At 40.0% G+C, this 18,091-nt stretch overlaps 1 protein-coding gene across 3 annotated transcripts in view; it reads left to right on the forward strand.

The window, feature by feature from the left end:
* Window positions 1–3,806: 3,806 nt before the first annotated feature.
* Window positions 3,807–18,091, forward strand: part of spega (striated muscle enriched protein kinase a) — a 72,165-nt gene continuing 57,880 nt past the window's right edge. The window contains exons 1-2 of one of the 3 annotated variants that reach the window (XM_023964869.2): window positions 3,807–4,225; window positions 7,814–8,317. In XM_023964869.2, the coding sequence (XP_023820637.1) occupies window positions 7,936–8,317 (382 nt within the window). In that variant the 5' untranslated portion in view covers window positions 3,807–4,225; window positions 7,814–7,935. Of the gene's footprint in view, window positions 4,226–7,813; window positions 8,318–14,639; window positions 14,907–18,091 lie in introns of those variants that run through there. The other 2 variants (XM_023964871.2, XM_023964876.2) reach the window with 2 other exon arrangements.

Here is an 18,091-nt window from a genome sequence, read left to right on the forward strand (position 1 = left end):
TGAGGATGAACTGAATTTTGAAAATCCTTTTGCCAGTTCACCAGACACTGTGATCCAACCTGAGGAGATGGAAGAGGACACATCTAGCATTACATGGGACAGCTCACCAACAACCAAAACTCATCATTTAATAGGAGCGCCTGATGTCTGGATTGTTGGCTCACATTACATTTCAAGAGCAAGGCTTGCAGATGATAATAACTTTGGAAAAAGCCTCCATTCCAACTCCAATGTTAAGTGGATTGGAAGTAAACACTTGGGCTGGAAGGACATTGTTCAAGCAGTCCATCAAACAATCTCTAAGGAAAGTGGTCCCCCTGAAGTTTTGGTCATTCATGCTGAAGGGGAGGAATTGGGAACAATTCCTCCAACGGTGATTGCAAGTCAGATGGCAGAAGACCTGAGGGTTCTAAAAGAAAAGTATCCTCAAATGAAAATAGCTTTATCCCTCATCATCCCAAGAGGATATTGGTTATTTGGAAATCCTGCTCGAATGAATAAACTCCGGACCTCTGTCAATAAAATGATCAAGGGGTATACTGAGCTGTTTGATGTGGTGGTTGAACATGAAAATTTGGTTCCAGCTGAAGAGAACATCTATCTACCTGATGGAGTCCATTTAACCGGACGAGGGAGTCAAGTATTTTTAAATAACATTTGGACTACCATCAAGACATTACTCCCAGAGGAACAACCAGACTGGATAACTTCTTTTCTTGATGATTTTAGTGAGAGTGATTTTCTAAATTGGGTGAACCAAATGATCACAGGGGATTAGAAGATATTGTAGAAGAAGCTACTGTAATCTGATATATTTTAGGAGGGTCCTTCATTCGTTACCTAAAGGACATGTTTGTTTGGATTAAAAAAGATCTATACTTTAGGTCTGCAATGTTTGGGTTGTCTTGTAGCACTTTAGTTTAATAGGGATTCTGGAAGTGACTTAAGGGTCTTTTTGTCTAATAAAAGAAACAACTAAGCAACCAAACAAAAAAAGTTAGTTTAAGTCTATAGATTCATAACTTTTATTTATTCTATTCTGTAAAATGTTTTTTTTTGAGAAAATAAAAATTTGGGGTTCTCCCCAACACATACTTTGTAAATTCATACATTTTTATTTATTTTATTGTTTTGTGTAATTATTCCATTCTTGAAATATCAGACACATACATTTTGTAAATTCTTTAGATTTTCTTGAATCATTTTCTGTAAAGCTTTATCTTAAAAAAACAAACAAACAAAAAAAAAACGTTAGGGGTTTTCACCAGGGACTCTGGTTCCCCCCCACACTTTGTAAATTCTCATGTTGTCTTTTATTGTTTTCTGTAAAACTTTCACTTAAAAAAACAAAAAACATAAAAAAAACTTTGGGGGGTTTTCTCCAGGGACTCTGGTTCCCCCCCACACTTTGTAAATTCTTATGTTGTCTTTTATTATTTTCTGTTAAACTTTCACTTAAAAAAAAAAAAAAAAAAACTTTAGGGGGTTTTCTCCAGGGACTCTGGTTCCCCCCCACACTTTGTAAATTCTTATGTTGTCTTTTATTATTTTCTGTTAAACTTTCACTTAAAAAAAAAAAAAAAAAAACTTTAGGGGGTTTTCTCCAGGGACTCTGGTTCCCCCCAACACTTTGTAAATTCTTGGGTTTTCTTTTAATTTTAAAAGTTCACCTTTCCTTGTAAATATTCACAATTCTACAAAATGTTTGGTTTCTTTTACTGTATTTCAACAAGCATGTGACACAAAAACCCGTCATGTGTGATAGCTTTTAAAGTTAATGCATTAATAATTAATGCAAGTGATCCAATTTGATCATTTGAAGTCGCATGCTGGTTGGACTACAGGTTTTGCTTTGCCTTCCATGTTCAGTCAAAAAAGCAAAAGGCTCTGGTAGATGGTACTCTGGCTTCAGCTGGACGGGGTTCAACTCCCTGTAGTGTCCTTGAAAACCTTTTGACTTTGACATGAAACATCAAAATATATAGTCTTCAAAAAAAAGATTTTTCTTAAGTCTTAAAGATTATTCTAAAAATTTTCAAAATTATTCTCAAGTTTTCATGATTATTCTATGTTGATAAAGAATTGTTTAGGAATTGAGTAACATAGCAATATTACATGTATATCATGGAAATGTATTCTTTTTTTACTCAATAGGATGCATTCGTTTGTATTATTATGATGATTCCAACCAGTGTTGCCAGATTGTGTCACAGTTTTCCAGCAAAAAAGTAATCTGAAAAACCGCCAGGCCCAGCAAAAAAAAAAGTCCAACCCTTCTATGACCGCGGGGGTTGGGGGCAGCGACGTGCAGTGAGGTTGATGGCTGGTGAGGCACAGACTCCTCTGGAGACAGATTTACAATCTCAAGAACTGAATATTTTACCATTCATCCAACAGTAGGTAACAGCAGATAAGATACACACAAGAAGATGTTTGTCCCACAGAGAATATTTCTTTTATAGACCTGGATAGAGCACCATTCACTCAAAAAAACAACTCATTGCATGAACTCAATTTAATAGTGGGCAGAATTTCCATCCAATAAATATGAGTAGCTCCACCTCAAAGAAAATTCTTCCATGTAATGAAATATAATTGAGTTAGTCGAACTCAATTTTATCAAAAAAAAAAAGCCATCTGAGACCAGTCTTTAGCCAGTCTTGACCTTAGAACCTCTGCATGCTACTCCCACTGACTGATCCACCGAGATAACACTTTTGTGGCAACTTAAAGCCGCCAGTATAAATACATAGAATTATTTTTTCTATAAATGAGGTTCGTCGTGTATCGTCTTATTTGGGAGAAGCCAAGTTGAAATGATTCCAAGCCACAGTACGTTTTTTACCTGGAAAAACACGAACAAAAGTTTTCTCTCTTCGAAAAGTCGAAGGATTTGAAGGACCAAAAGTCATAGCAGGCATTAGACGAAAGAGCTGAACATTTTAAAAGTTGAATGGTTAAAATAGGTAAAAGATTGTAGCCGTGAAACGGCAGAAGACACTATTAAAAGAATAAATAGAGAAAAACAGGAAAACAGCATTCAACATGCGCACAGCATGCCCCTTACTTGAACTCATTCATATTGGATTACTGGAGTTTTAGGTGAAACTTTTAATACATTTTGTGTTAGGTCAATTAAATGTAGATACATTATTTTAAAATAAAAATATTTAAATAAAACAAACAGAATTTAATTGTGTTACATGAAAGCGGGGCTTGAATCATTTTTTGAGTGTTCTTGTGTATAAATTATTCATACATACTGTAAACAAATTAAAGTATACAGATGTGTACAGCACACATTTCACTTTGACCCTCAGTAACTATTTCTGGTATTTTTAAGACTTCAAATTCTGGTCAAAACAAAAAAATTAGAACACTTCATAACTTAATAAATATTATTTTCCTAAACTTTTTTTTTTGTGTAAACATATAAGAAATAGGAATTGGAAATGATTTCCCTCTAAAACCAGCACCCAGTGGTCAATTGAGGAACTGCAATATTTATAACAAAATAAGATTTAAAAAAAGTTATAAAAATAAACTTTGACTAATTGATTTGAAAAAAAAACAAAGATGTATCTTGTTTTGTTTTTCCTGTAGATTTCTCTTAACTCCTGGACTGTCTTTAAAGAAACATAATCGCTCTCAGACCGTTTCTGTCCTGCTACACACACAACCACACACACACACAGACACATTTCAGGCATTATCTAAAAGGCTTGGAGCGCGTTGAGTGCTTGGTGCGTGCATGTGCGTAAGCGTGTGAGAATAGATTGGACAGGGGAGTCCAAGAAATGTGACCTATGGGTGCAGCTGTCACTCCCAGGCTGAGGGAGGTGGCAGGGCTAACGCACAAAACATGGGGAAACATGGGGAGAAGGAGCTGATTTAGGTAATGAGTCGCATTAAAAGATGATAAAAAATTGGTTTTATGTGACACTTAAAGTAAAAGACACCCAAGAACTAAAGGTCAAAGTGGTTTGACATTTAGAAAAAGGATCTTTTGCCCTTTTTCCTTCTGAGGTTAAAGCTGTAGAAAGAGAACATGGCAGTGGCCGCTAATGCTTCATGATCTGGGGTGGACTTACACCTACGCTCTGCGAAAGTCTCGCTAAAGGACAGATCATTTGAGATGAAATTTTTTGCTCCGTGGGATTTTGTTACCATGACTTTTGCAAGGATGTCCAGAGAATTTCCTTCTGGCTTTAGAAATGAAGTCAAGGTAAGTGATATTTCTTTTTCTTCTCACTTAGAATATTTGGTTGTGCTCAGAAATAGTTTTATTTTAAAACTAAATGTTCATGATTCAAAATTCTACTTATTTCTATTTTTGTAATTGAAAAGCTAATTGAAAATAATAATAAAAAAAAAATATAGCAGCAACGTTTTTCTTACAGCACAAACGGTTTTTAAAGCCGCTTTTGGCTGAACATTACATAGTATAAAGTTCTAATGGATTAAATTAATGGGTTTAAAAATGTATTTAAAAATGTAGTTTTTTTTTCCTTTTTTTTTTTAAACCCAACCCTTTTTCAATTGCTTTGTTACACAAATGACGAGGTGTCAGTAGCTGTGGTTACACGGACAAAAGTAATCTGATCGGAACAAAAATGCGTGATGCAAACTCCCCTTTGGGATTAATCTGCCCTGATCAGACTCCTTCAGATCAAAATTTCTTTCCTATCGAGATAGGTGGGTTGTGCCGATTGATTATCCGATTGTGGGTTACTACTGCGCTGGCTTTTAGGTCCAGAGGAGGCTTTGAAGCGCCAAGAGGAGTGGCCAGACTCGTAGCTTTAGGTTTGCGGGCAGGGGAGGGGTGCTTTGTTACGGTGTGCGCTCTGGAGGAGGCCTCGGACCACACAACTACCCCTGGCTACTCCAACTACCCCTGGCTACTCCAACTACCCCTGGCTGCAGCCTGCAGAACTGCACAACATAGTGGAATGCTGGAACGCTGAGGAATGTGTACACGCTGTGGAATGTTAACCCCGCCCACATTGAGCCTGTCTTCTTCATTGGTTTTACAAGTTTCCATGTGCAATATTGCCACCTACCAGTTTTTAAGGAGTTTTTCCTTACCGTGAAGGGGGGGGGGGGGGGTCTAAGGGCAGGAATAACAGTTTAGTTTAGTCTGTTTTGTAAAAGTTTAGTATTTTCCCAATGCATTCTTTGTATTCATGATCCCCTTTTTATTGTTTTTCCTTTTTCTAAATAAAAAAATATTTAATTGAATTAGAGAATTTATACAGTGATTCCTGTCTTCTTATGCCTTTTATAAGTTTCCATGTGCATGTATTAGGGAGTTAATAAATGTTGTCTGGCCTCACAGACTCAAAAAAATAACTCATTGGATGAACTCAATTTAATTGTGGGCAGGATTTCCATCCAATAAATATGAGTAACCCCACCTCAAAGAAAATTCTTCCATGTAACGAAATATAATCGAGTTAGTCGAACTCAAATTTATCAAGAAAGGCAAAGGAAAAAGATCATGCAATAGAAGTCTAAAGCCAGATTTGAACTCAGATATTCTGTATTATAAACCCACTAACTAAGCCACTGAGCTAACACTCCAGTGACAAAATGAGGCCGGAGGTATAAATAAATATATTTCCTTATTTCTATAAATGTCGCTCTTCGTGTATCGTCTTATTGAGAGAAGCCGCGTTGAAACGATTTCATGCCACAGTTTCGTTTTTTACGTGGAAAAAACAAACTAAAGTTTTTACTTTTGAAAAGTCGAAGGATTTGAAGGACTAATAGTCATACATTACATTAGATGAAGGAGTTGAACATTTTAATAGTTCAATGGTTAAAATAGGTGAAAAATTGTAGCCGTGAGATGGCAAAAAGCATAAAGAGAAACAGGAAAACAGCATTCAACAGCATGCCCCTTACTTGAACTCAATTATTTTGGATTACTGGAGTTATAGGGGAAACTATTAATACATTTTGTGTTAGGTCAATTAAATGTAGATACAATCTTTTAAAATAAATATTTTTAAATAAAACAAACAGAATTTTATCGTGTTACATGAAAGAGGGGCTTGAATCATTTTTTTTGAGTGATACATAAAAAAAATTGCACCATTCAAATTTTCCTTCCCTATGTTCTCTTTCTTCCTCATACAATTCACAATGACACAAAATGTGCTCCACTGATTCTTCCCCTTTCCTGCAATCACAACTGCTGTGACAAAGGTGAATCAAATGCACGGGCTCAGCGTGGGCGGGGTTAACATTCCACAGCAGACGGGCTCAATGTGGGCGGGGTTAACATTCCACAGCAGACGGCTCAATGTGGGTGGGGTTAACATTCCACAGCAGACGGGCTCAATGTGGGCGGGGTTAACATTCCACAGCGTGTTCACATTCCTCTGCGTTCCAGCATTCCACTATGTTGACCCATTCTGCAGGCTGCAGCCAGGGCTTACTCGGACCACAGACCTTCCAGGAGCTCTGCGTGAGCGAGCTGCTGAACTCAGGAGAACCGAACAGAGGAGAGGCTTTAAGACGGTGTGTAAGCTGGCGGAGACGGCTTTTGAAACCGTGACAAACAATCATGGGAATATGTGTTTCCAACCGTGTCCAGACAGAATAAAGGCGGATTTTATTCCCACATATTTATGTATGTGCAGCATTGCCCGCACTAAGTTTTTAAGTTCATCCAAGGCTATTAGCGGTGGATTAAGTATTAGCCTAACCCTTCTTCCGGCTCCGTTCAGCCAAGATTAAAGCACTGGCCGCTCGTATTAAAAAAAAGATGAGCTAATAGGCCCCTAATAATAATTCTAACAATAATAAAAGCACATTTAGAAGATCGTCTCTCTCTATGCTGCAGGTTCGTTTTTTTTCCCAACGCAACTCGCTATTACTTCTCTTACAGCCGTTTCTGGTATTTTAGATAGTTCTTTAGATGTCAAAAAGATTTATCATGACCGAAAGTGTGGCGTATGGAAAGGTTTGTTATAATCGTATAAAGTTTTTCCAGGACCATGTACACAGTTCAATTCTAATCTGATCTTTTGATCCGATCAAAGATATTTTGCACATCATGTAACCGCAGCTAGTTTTATTACAAAATAAAAATCTTTTAAATCAAAAGAAGAAAAAAAAAAGGAAGTCTGGAAAACCACTCCAATCATCCTTTGATGTATTTTCAAAGTGTTCCCAGTGGTCTTTTAATTTGAAACATGCCGTTTTTAGGCAAAATCAAATAAACTGTCAATTTTTTTAGACAGTTTCTGCAGAGTGGCAGGAGTTGATAAGAAATCTGTTTTGGTTTGGACTGTTGGGAGATCACAAATACAATTTGGCGTTTTTTTTTTGTCTTTTCGTTATTTACAACTTTTTGAATAAAGATGTATTCAAAAATACCATTTTAAACATAATTTTCTTCATACTCGTCCTCCATCATGAACATGTTCAAAACACCATTTTCATCAGAGGGGCTCTTTAATGAGAACCTTCCGGGCTACCCATCTAAACTGTGATTCAAATTAATTCTTGGACGAGCAAGAAGGTTTGTGGAGCTTCAAATATTAAGAAAAAAATGAAAAACTCGTTTCGTTTTGGTGGGAAAGAAAGTCATTAATGCTTGTTAGCATGAGAATTTTGTCATGTTTGTGAAAACTGTGGCGGGGGGTTCATTGTCTGGGCATTGGTGTTAGCTTTCTGCTGCAGCTAAATTGGTACCTTGTAACTACCTACTTGTTTTGAGAGTATTTTTTTTAACATATGTTTGTGGAAAATGTCAGGTAAATAATTGTATATAACTAATCGGTGGTTGTTTCATGTCCTGGTGCAGGAACCCACTGGGATTTCCATCTGTGGGCCCCAACACATCTGAACCAATGGCGTCTTTCTGAGATGTTCAGTAAATGCAGCTCAATCTCTGAACGTTCAGGTTCTAAACAAGTCTAAACCAAAATGGCAGACGTCCCACAGTCAAGTTCCTCTCCCAGTGCCCCCCTCAAAAAGGCCAAAATCCCCAGCGACCCCGTTTCTCAAGACAAAGGGTCCAAAACCCAAGAGCCATCGGCTCCGGTTTTCACCCGTAAACTCCGTAAGGCTGCAGTGGGAGCGGGTTGCGATATCCGTCTGAGGGTGTCGGTGTCAGGACACCCGAAACCTGTGCTGACCTGGTACCACAACGACGAGCTCCTTTCCCCTTCAGAGGCTCAGGAGTCAGGCGGGCTGTGGATACGGGACTGCCGTACGACCGACGCCGGCCTCTACACCTGCCTGGCGACCAATGAGCTCGGAGAGGCGAGCTGCAGTGCTGTGCTGGCCGTCATGGACCTGGGCGAAGGTAACCGTAGCAAGTTGGAGAAAACGTAACTTGTTTTCGGAACTGCTGTTACAGACGTGAAGGAACCCCGGGTTTCTATTTGTGGGAACTTTTATGGTTTTTGCTTTGGAATTCACATGTGTTCTTTTGAAATGTCGACTCCATTGCAAATAGAAGACAAAACAACAGTTGACCCAAGTGTGGGTCAAATGGCAGCCGTGTCATCTGTGGCGGCGAATCATTGTCGGGAAGGATTTAAGACGAGCTTGTGGCTGTAAGTGGAAACTCAGATGTGTTTAGGGGTGGAGGGGGGAAAGAGCTGATCCTCAGATCCTCCGCTCTCGTCAGCAGGGCTTGTTGCTCACTGTTTTTTTCTCTCTCTGAGGATTTGTCGCATCTAAGTACAATCAACAGAGGAAAAGCCATTTTAAGGACTTTCTGTGAATGAAAACACATCTCCGGGCTCAGTTCATTACCGTTTCCTTGCCGATCAACAGGAAATCCTGACATACTCTCTACTACTGTAATGTTTCTAACCATTTACGCAACTGTGAAGTGGAGAAAAGCAGCTTTGCGCCAACGACCAATTACATTACTAATGTGTTGCATATTGGCAGATAAATAAAGCTGCTTTTCTCTGATGTACAATGATATACAATGCAACACTTTACAGTATGAAGTACGTATGAAGCGTACGTCAGCCAATTCCAAAAAATAGCTTTTCGCCCTTTTGCAACGGCTTACGTTTACTTTACTAACGCTTCAAAAACAACACATTCTCATAAACTTAAGATTTCATGACATTAAACAAGCACACAATTGAAGGTTAGACCCCGAAATGGTGTTTGGTGTAGACGTCTTCACGCGGCGCCAATAATCTTTGACCTAAGCCATAGAACTTTGGATGACAACATTGAAACTTGAAGTGGGAGGGGCTTATTGATCGGATTTTACTCTGCCCACCTCAACAGCATTCTGAACATTAAAAAAAAAAAAAGCTTTTCAGAAATTTTTCCTTTGGTGTAAACTTCTGAGAAACTGATATTGGAAATGGTTTCCCTCTGAAACCAGTGCCAAGTGGTCATTTGAGGAACTGCAACATTTGTTTCTGCCAAGTTGGTTTGAAATTTGAGAACAACAATGTGAGGGCCTGGTTGATCACTGGCAGACATTTTAAAATTTTGGATGTTTTTAAAACATTTCAAAAGTCCTAGAATTTGACCAATGGGCATGGGTGTCTTGCCCAATGGCCCATTGACTCCCATGTGTGGAATTTGAACCTCTTCATATCTGATTAGGATTACCTCTTCTCTCCACATTTGAATCAGCTGACAGACATTGATTTTGAAAAAGAATGTTCAAGCTGATATGGGTTTTATGCCCCTTTTGACTCTTTTGAAATGTTCTCTCTTTTTTTAAATCTGGGGGCGAGGACCATAAATGTTGAATAATTTTAAGAAAAGATCGGCTTTCTTTGAAAAAGAACTCTGTGATTTATCGGAAATACAGGGTCTCTTGAGTAAAAGTAGTCTTTTTCTAATATTTTCATTTAAATATGCCGATTCAGGTTTCCTGATGGAACATTCTGGCTCCAGGCGGAGATAGAGAGAAGACAAGATTTGTGAGCTTGACACTGGCTGATTGAACAAGAAAGTGAAATCACAAATAAGCTGTCAAATCAAATTAGCCTGTAAAAGAAATTGCTGCTGTTGCAGCTCTCTGGCACTTCCAGATTTAGAGCCTGCTGGTGACAGTTTTTTTTTTTTCCTCAGCGTGTGAAACATCAAAGCTGTTCTGGATAAGCTCTGTAATTTAATCAGTCCTATCTTTTCAAGCTGATTGGGTTTGATTTCCTGCGGACTATTGAGATTGTTTTTGCCTGTTTTTCTTTAGTTCAGCAGAACAACTCGACTGCAGGTAGTCATAAGATAACTAGGCATATTTTCAAGAAAAAGAACCCGTCTCCATAGCTACAAAAGCAGCATAAAAGGAGGTACTTAATATGACTTCTTTTCCTTCTGTGCTCCAACATCTTTCAGGAGGATGAGTGTGGATTTTATAATTTCAGCATCTCATCTCCATCTGAGCTGAAGATGGCTGTTGGGTTGTGCTCTATAAACCAAAAACCAATGATAAATTACAGGCCAAAAATGTAATTATTTAGACTACGCTAGGAAAAAGTATAGGCTCTTAAAAATGTACTGCAAATCCATGCTGGTCATGCTGCGGGTTCTTGGGTTGTCCAGGTCCACGGAGGGTAGTAGACAGGAATGGCCACATCTTACGAGGACCACAAGTGTGTTTTCTTCAGGCTCGTACCACCCTAGAAGACTGTATGATTGTCGTGCGTGTGGTAATTGTCTCGTAAAGTTTAGTAAGGAAAATGCAAGTTACACGTGTGGGTGATGTTGTCGCACAATACCTGTAACCCTTGCGCCATCCTAAGCACTTTAACGTTGGGAGTTGGGTCATCTAGACCCACTAGACAGCGCTCTGAACCTTTTTTCTTCAATGATTTGTGAACCTCACTGGTGTCCATGGATTACATGAAATCTTTCCACCTTTATCCACCTTGTGCTATCTTAGATGATAGCACAAGGGTTAAGCCGCACTTTAGTCATTAGTGAGGTGTACTGGTCCCTTACTGACCATGTGCAAGTGCTGCTCGCCTGGGGTGTGCTGGTACGCGAGTACGCCAAATGCAGGTTCTTGAACATGCGTTTGGCCCATGGTGTTCACACTGGCCAAGCAGGGAGGGGCTTCTTTTTCTGTGCCTTCTTTTTATTAGCACCTACAGTTGTAAGAGGTTTGGTCAAATGTGGATGTGGTGTAAATCACATACATCTTGCTCTGGGCTTTTTCTCTTTCATAGATCCATTCTGATGTATGAAAGACTTGGTGTCAGTTTTCCGTCAAGGAACAAACTAAACATTTTTAACTGTTATTAATTTTTAAACAGTTGGCACTTCCATGAATTACAGTGAACAGCATTCATATTTCACTACTAAAACGGAGTCCCTTTTTGGTCAAAGTTCGACCTGGTTTCACTGGCAATGGCCGTGTGTTTTGTACATAAAATACGAAAATGGTGCTTAAAACGGGCATAGCTACGCATAAAATTTAAACCACAATAACAGGAGCTTGGTGGGTTCAAAAGATTTGATGGCTTTATGCTACCGACTCTTTATCCGTTAACGCAAATAACAAATTCCAGTGGATCCTAAAGCAGAGAAAAGCAGAGGCTTTGTGGTGTAATGCAACATTTTACATTAGTAAAGCGGTGGAAGCCAACATGAAAAGCCGCTTTTATCCAAAAACAGAATTAGCTGATTTACGTTGTTGCGTAAGTGTTTAACTACTGTAAAGTGTTGCATATCATCCTCAAGCTGCTTTTCCCCGCTTCAGAATCTGCTGAAGTTACATTAATTGCATGAGTGGTTGGAGAGCTATTCTAGTCCAAAGAATGTAAACATTGGAGCTAAAGCTTTGGTGTTAAAGGTTTAAACCAGGGCCTCATGGGAGCGGTGTCCTACATGTTTTCCAACCAAGATGCTATGGAAGCTCCATATTGGCTAAACACACCTGATCCAGGTATTAGCAGCAGATAAGGCTGGGTTTCTAGAAAACCAGCAGGAAGCCGGGCATTGAGGCCTGGATTTGCCCACCCCTGGTTTAAATGAACCCTATAAGAACAAATATTCTCCAAGCCTAAAATTCCGTCTATTTACAATCAGCAACCACAACTTATTATCTGGCATACCCTTCTGACTGTGATGCTAGCTTTCCATTGGAAACACAGTGCCAATCCAGTTTGCATGATATTTTTTACCTTTTGAAAGTGAACCAAAAGATCTGATATGATGTTTTACGTGAACATTGAACAAAGCAGCCAGAAATACCCTTTAGCACCAAGTGGACCAATCAGAGTTGCCTGAGTTGACTTGGTGGCTTTGAGGGCTGGATTCTCACCTGAAGCTCACGTTTTTGCATTTGTGATGTCTGCTAGTACCATCTCATTGTACTTTAGGAAACACTTGATCACTTCCAATGTGTGCAAAAGATTGGTGTCTGCTCTCGCACAGTGCCAACCATGGCACTCTGATGCAACATTCACACCACCCTCAACAACGCGGTTTAACCCTTGTGCTTATCCAAGGCACTTTAATGTTGGGAGTTGGGTCATCTAGACCCACTAGACAGTGCGGCTGAACCTTTTTTCTTCAATGACTTGTGAACTTCAATGGTGTCCATGGATTACATGAAATCTTCTCACCTTTATCCACCTTTGTCATGGTAGGGAGAACACGTCAATGTAAGGGTGGGGTCATCTAAGATAGCAAAGGGGTTAAAGCAACCACCCATTTTCAATGAAAAGTCTATGTAAACGTGCGTATAGATGCGTTTTGGGTTCCTGCTTTCAAAACTCTCTGGTTCATGCGTCGCTACAAAAGTTTCTACAACCGATATCGGGCTCTACGCACAAAACACGCGTCCATTGAATGCATATTGAAAGTTAAACCATTCAAACTTTGACCTATCAATGACTCGATTAGTGACTCATGGATGGCGTCCCTTGTTCTTTACCCAAGTGCCAACATTGAAAATAATTGCAGTTTGTGCCCGGCCACAAATTTATGACAACAAGTCTTTCATATATCATAATAAAGCTGTGAAAGAAAAAGGCTGGAGTCAGTTTTGCATCGCTTCGACTTTTCGCACCAAGCCTCTTCCAACTGTAGGTGGCGGACATGCGCGAGTAAACAGTAGAAAAAGAAAAGAGAAGGAGAATCTCCCTCCTGCCTCACCAGTGGGCATGTCTTTTTTTTTTTAGAAGTCATTGTTTCTAGCTTTTTCTGGATATATTTCTCACTCAAATTTGCATTTAAAAGCCTCACAAACTCTGACATAGCCTTGATTGTATACATGACAGACTTCTATCAAAACTAAGCACACATTTCCTGTATCTCGCTGAAAGTCTGTTTATTTTTGGCTCCAGGTGTTTTCCTTTCTCCCTGACTTCTGTCTCTTTGTGCTTCTCTGCCTTTTCACCCCTCGTGGTTATTTATGGCTTCGGTATGTGCCGTGCTGGCTCTCAAGTGCTCGTGCTCCTGGTGACGTGTGGATACCCCCCCACCCTTCTCAAATTGCACCAGCAGACATCACAGATAATTATAGCATCGCCACCGTCAAGACGCGGCGCTGTCACACTCAATCAGTGTGACGGAGATAATGAAAAAAAAAAAAGGCAGAATGGAACTGGGTATGTGCATTCTGGTTGGTTGACATGCTGGGGTTGTGTGTACAGGTGGGGTAATGGGGCTCCTCTGTCTACATTTTGGAGTTGTGAGTCACAAAAGCGAGGTCTGTTGCTTTAAACGAGGGATCAACGGGAAAGCAGAGCGTTGCTGAGTCACGAGTACAGATTATAAATTATTTCACATTAATGCAAACAGACTCTGCTCAATCCCTTAGGATTATTAACCTGTTTGACTCATGCAAGTGGGATGATTACTTTCATTGAAATGACATATTTCTCACCAATTCACAGGATTGGATTTCCAATTACCGTCTTTTTAAAAAGAAAAAAAAAACAGATTAATATCTTACAGCCAATTTTGAACCATGTGAACATTTGCATAAAACAACCCCATATCTGTAATATGGGGTATATCTTTTGGAAGAATTGCCTTCATGCTGCAGGTAGAAATCCCATTGACATGGAAGCGAATGTATTTTTCCCAATAGATTCCCAGGTGACAGAAGACGGGAATCCATTTCGGAGACGAGATTGGAGCGGTTTGCTCGCGGATTTGCATTTGATTTGGTTTAACCCGACCTTGATGTGTCTGCAAATATTGAAAGTAAATGAAAGCAATTCGTCCTGCAGCATTATATCCCTTCACCTTGCCTCCCATCAGGCTTTGCTTCTTTGCACCGGCTCGCTCTTGAACTTGACACTCGGATCTATTTAAGATGAGTTTTAAAACAGATGTGTGAATTCTTGAGACGTCGCATGAAAGAGGTTGTTGGCGTGAATCTGTGACGTGAAAAGTAAGAAACAGTTCCGTGACCTTTCATCATCATTTTCTGGTTGAAAAAGGCTCCTCTGTCCCCCCTTTTTTTGGTTTCTTGTCTGAAATGGATCCTTCTATCTTCTGGAATTGTCCAGTTTGTTCTAAAATATTTCTCCTGTATGGGAGTTTCAGCACTGCCTGTAGAAATGACACCAGAGAGGACAGTGTAAGGTCACTTCTATGTGTCTAATCTCCCGCTTTAACTGGGTGATGGAGGGGGCTGGCCGTCCAAAAGGGGGTGCAAGGGGGAAAGCACAACTGGAGGGGTTGTTTTGGACTGGAAATAGACCTCTGAGGTTGGTGGTATAGGTTTAGAACAAGGATGGGTTGAAGATGTCTGCTGTAAGTTCTGCCGTTTGGCATAAGGCCTTTGCGTGGAAATTCGTTATGGGCAAGGGTGACCATTTGGATGCTCTTTAAAGGGATTGTTTAAAGGACGACAAGAGTTATGTCGCGGAAGGAGCTTCTCGATGCACGGAAGTCTTTGAGGAGTGTTAGGAAAGGAGTGGGAGGGCCAAAAAGCAAGAAACAGAGAGGTGAGCGGGGAATGGAAGGAGTTCTTTTGGAATAAATGTTTCCTGGCATTGTTACCTGTTGTAGGCTAGTGCATCTAAACTCTATTTAACAACGGAGCTTTAGCTCCAATGTTTACATTCCTTCAAACTACCCTAACTCTTCAACTGTTTACGCAAATAACAGAATTCCCGCGGATTCTGAAGCAGAGAAAATCAGTCTTCGCAGTCGTGAAGTGTTTTTACAATCAATGTTAATCCTTGTGGGTCTTTAACCCTTGTGCTATCTTAGATGACCCCACCCTTACATTGACGTGTTATTCCTACCATGACAAAGGTGGATAAAGTTAGAAAGATTTCATGTAATCCATGGACTAGATGGATTACATCTAGATGACCCAACTTCCAACGTTAAAGTGCCTAGGATAGCAAAAGGGTTACGCAAGACCCTTTGTGCTGCTGCCTATCAGAGTCTCCCTATGCCTTGAAAATACAGATTTGTGTCAGGAAGGGCATCCGGCGTAGGAATTCTCTACCGTACCACTTATGTAAATCGGTGAAAGCTGATCCGTTGTGGCAACCCCGAACGGGTAAAGCCCAAATTTGATCAACAAAAAACAGCGGATTGTATTGCTGATATGCAACACTTTACCCTGGAGAAGTGTCTACACTATCAATACAAATCAGCTGATATGATCTGTCGCAGAAGAAAAGCCATTGGAATTACATTCATTGCGTAAACGATCGACGAGTTACGGAATGTCAAAATGCATGTTATTTATGTGTCATTGGTGACATCTCAAGTGTATAAGAGTGGAGGTTAAGTTGGGAGTTGGGTCATCTAGACCCACTAGACAGTGCGGCTGAACCTTTTTTCTTCAATGATTTGTGATCTTCACTGGTGTCCATGGATTACATGAAATCTTTCCACCTTTATCCACCTTTGTCATGGTAGGGAGAACACGTCAATGTAAGGGTGGGGTCATCTAAGACAGCACAAGGGTTAAGGCCATATATCTTTTTCTTTTTTATTTATTAAAACGCAGTACAGCTCTTTTCATTTTATACCCACCCAGATTTCCCTTACTGTCAGCTGCCAGAGCAGCAATAATCTATAGCTGCGTGATGATTTAGCATTCTGTAGACTTTATGTTTGAGTGGATTAAGCTTGCAGTACAATTAATTAGGTTCTGTATCAACGCGAGGCAGCTGAGGCAACATAGGAGGCCGGAGCTGCCGCTCCAATGTTTGTGTTCCGTGCTGCCAGCACACAGCCATTTACAGGAACCCCTCAGGGATTCGGTCCGGCTTAGGTGGTAGGATCCTATTACAGTGGGACTGCTGGTCCTTTTTCCAAAACCTGCCCCACGATCGGCTCTATTGGTAATAGCGTTTGCAGGCAGAAAAGTCTTAAAAATAATAAGATGAAAACTGTGCTTTTATTGTTTTTAACATGTTCTAGTGGCATTTATCTGATGATAGAGGACAACATTTAGCTTAAAATTTCATTTCTTTGTTCAAATCTTTGTGACGCAGGAGCAAACGACAAAATTCAGTTGGAAAAAGATTGTAGTTGGGGTGTAGAAAAAAACACAAGCTCTCTGTGCCGCTTCATTCTAAAGCATCCATTGCAGACATACAAATCAATGCACGTCTTCATTTTCCTTGTGCAAGCTGGCTCTGAAGTGCACGGCTGGATTCCTCCAAAGTTGTGTAAGCTAGGACCATGTAAACAGAGAGGTCAGTCATGGGTGACAGAAAATGGGCGGGGTTGCTCCGTGCAGACAGTCCCGTCCACAACTCAGAGGTAAATTTCTAATAAACTCCTGCCCCCTTGCAGAAATTGTCCTAAATAAATAACAGGTTTTTTTGGATTTTGCCAAAAAAAATGGCATAATCATAATTAAAAGACCACTGGGAACTCTTTGAAAATAACCCAAAAATTATCCAATCGGGTCTTTAAATCTATCACTTTCTACCGAAGGTACATTTTAATTATGCCAAAAATATATCTTTCTGTAACCCTAGTGCTATCCTAGGCACTTGCCTGCTCTCACACAGTGCCATCCATGGCACTCTGATGCAACATTCACACCACCCTCACAACGCGGTTTAACCCTTGTGCTATCCAAGGCACTCTAACGTTGGGAGCTGGGTCATCTAGACCCACCAGACAGTGCGCTGAACCTGTTTTCTTCAATGATTTGTGAGCCTCACTGGTGTCCATGGATTACATGAAATCTTTCCACCTTTATCCACCTTTGTCATGGTAGGGAGAACACGTCAATGTAAGGGTGGGGTCATCTAAGATAGCACAAGGGTTAAATACCCTACCGTGAATTAGTATTTAATATGTTTGGAACCACCCTTTTCTTTCTTTAAAAAAAAGAAAGGGTTTGATTTTTGCAAAAGTACAATTGCTTTAAGAAAATAGTCATTTCTTCTTCAGCAAATCTGGTATTGGTCGGTGAGATGCAATCGCTTGGTTTCATCCTTCTCCTTCCTGCATGTCCATTCTTCTTTCTTCTCTCCGACCAACCAGCATGGTTCTGCATAATGTAGCCACAATGGGGCCCCAAAGTCTTGGTCTCCCTGTGCTGGTCCCCAGCCTGGATAAAATACAGGTTGTGTCAAGAAGGGCATCATCGGCATAAAAAAACTTTACCAAACCACCTGTGCGAATTGGTGAAAGTTGATTTGGTGGAGTGACCCCTCCAAGCGTGTTGGAGCAGAGTCGTCGGTGGTGTTCTTTCTGCAACACAAACATTGATACATCAACACCACAAAATTGCATTTTGACAAAAAAGTAAAGTGAGTTTAAAAGATTTAGGACTGGAAGATTTTTCTAAACTGTGGATATCATCTTTTACCTTTATGGTAGAATTTTCCCCTCACAGATTGACATCAGGAGCACATAATGACTGTTGTCCTAAATTTAACTGAAGGTCATTCCGAAACATTGAGGATTGCTTTCCAATAGAATTTACCGCTTATCGAAATGTGAAGTCGTCAGTGCAGTGTTCTCTCGTTTATCGTGTGGGTTACGTTCTAAAAATAAAATAAAAATAGGTGAAATCCGCTAGGTGGGATTGCAGATGTCTTCAAATATGATATAATATAATAAGATTAGATTTGTTTGTGCTTTTCCAGACGCTCAAAGTGCTTGCAATGTGTCCTTTATTCATTCAGTCTTCATTCATACTTGGTGT

The sequence above is a fragment of the Oryzias latipes genome, chromosome 2 (assembly GCF_053564925.1).
Source record: "Oryzias latipes strain Hd-rR chromosome 2, Olatipes_Hd-rR_3.1".
NCBI lineage: Eukaryota > Metazoa > Chordata > Actinopteri > Beloniformes > Adrianichthyidae > Oryzias > Oryzias latipes.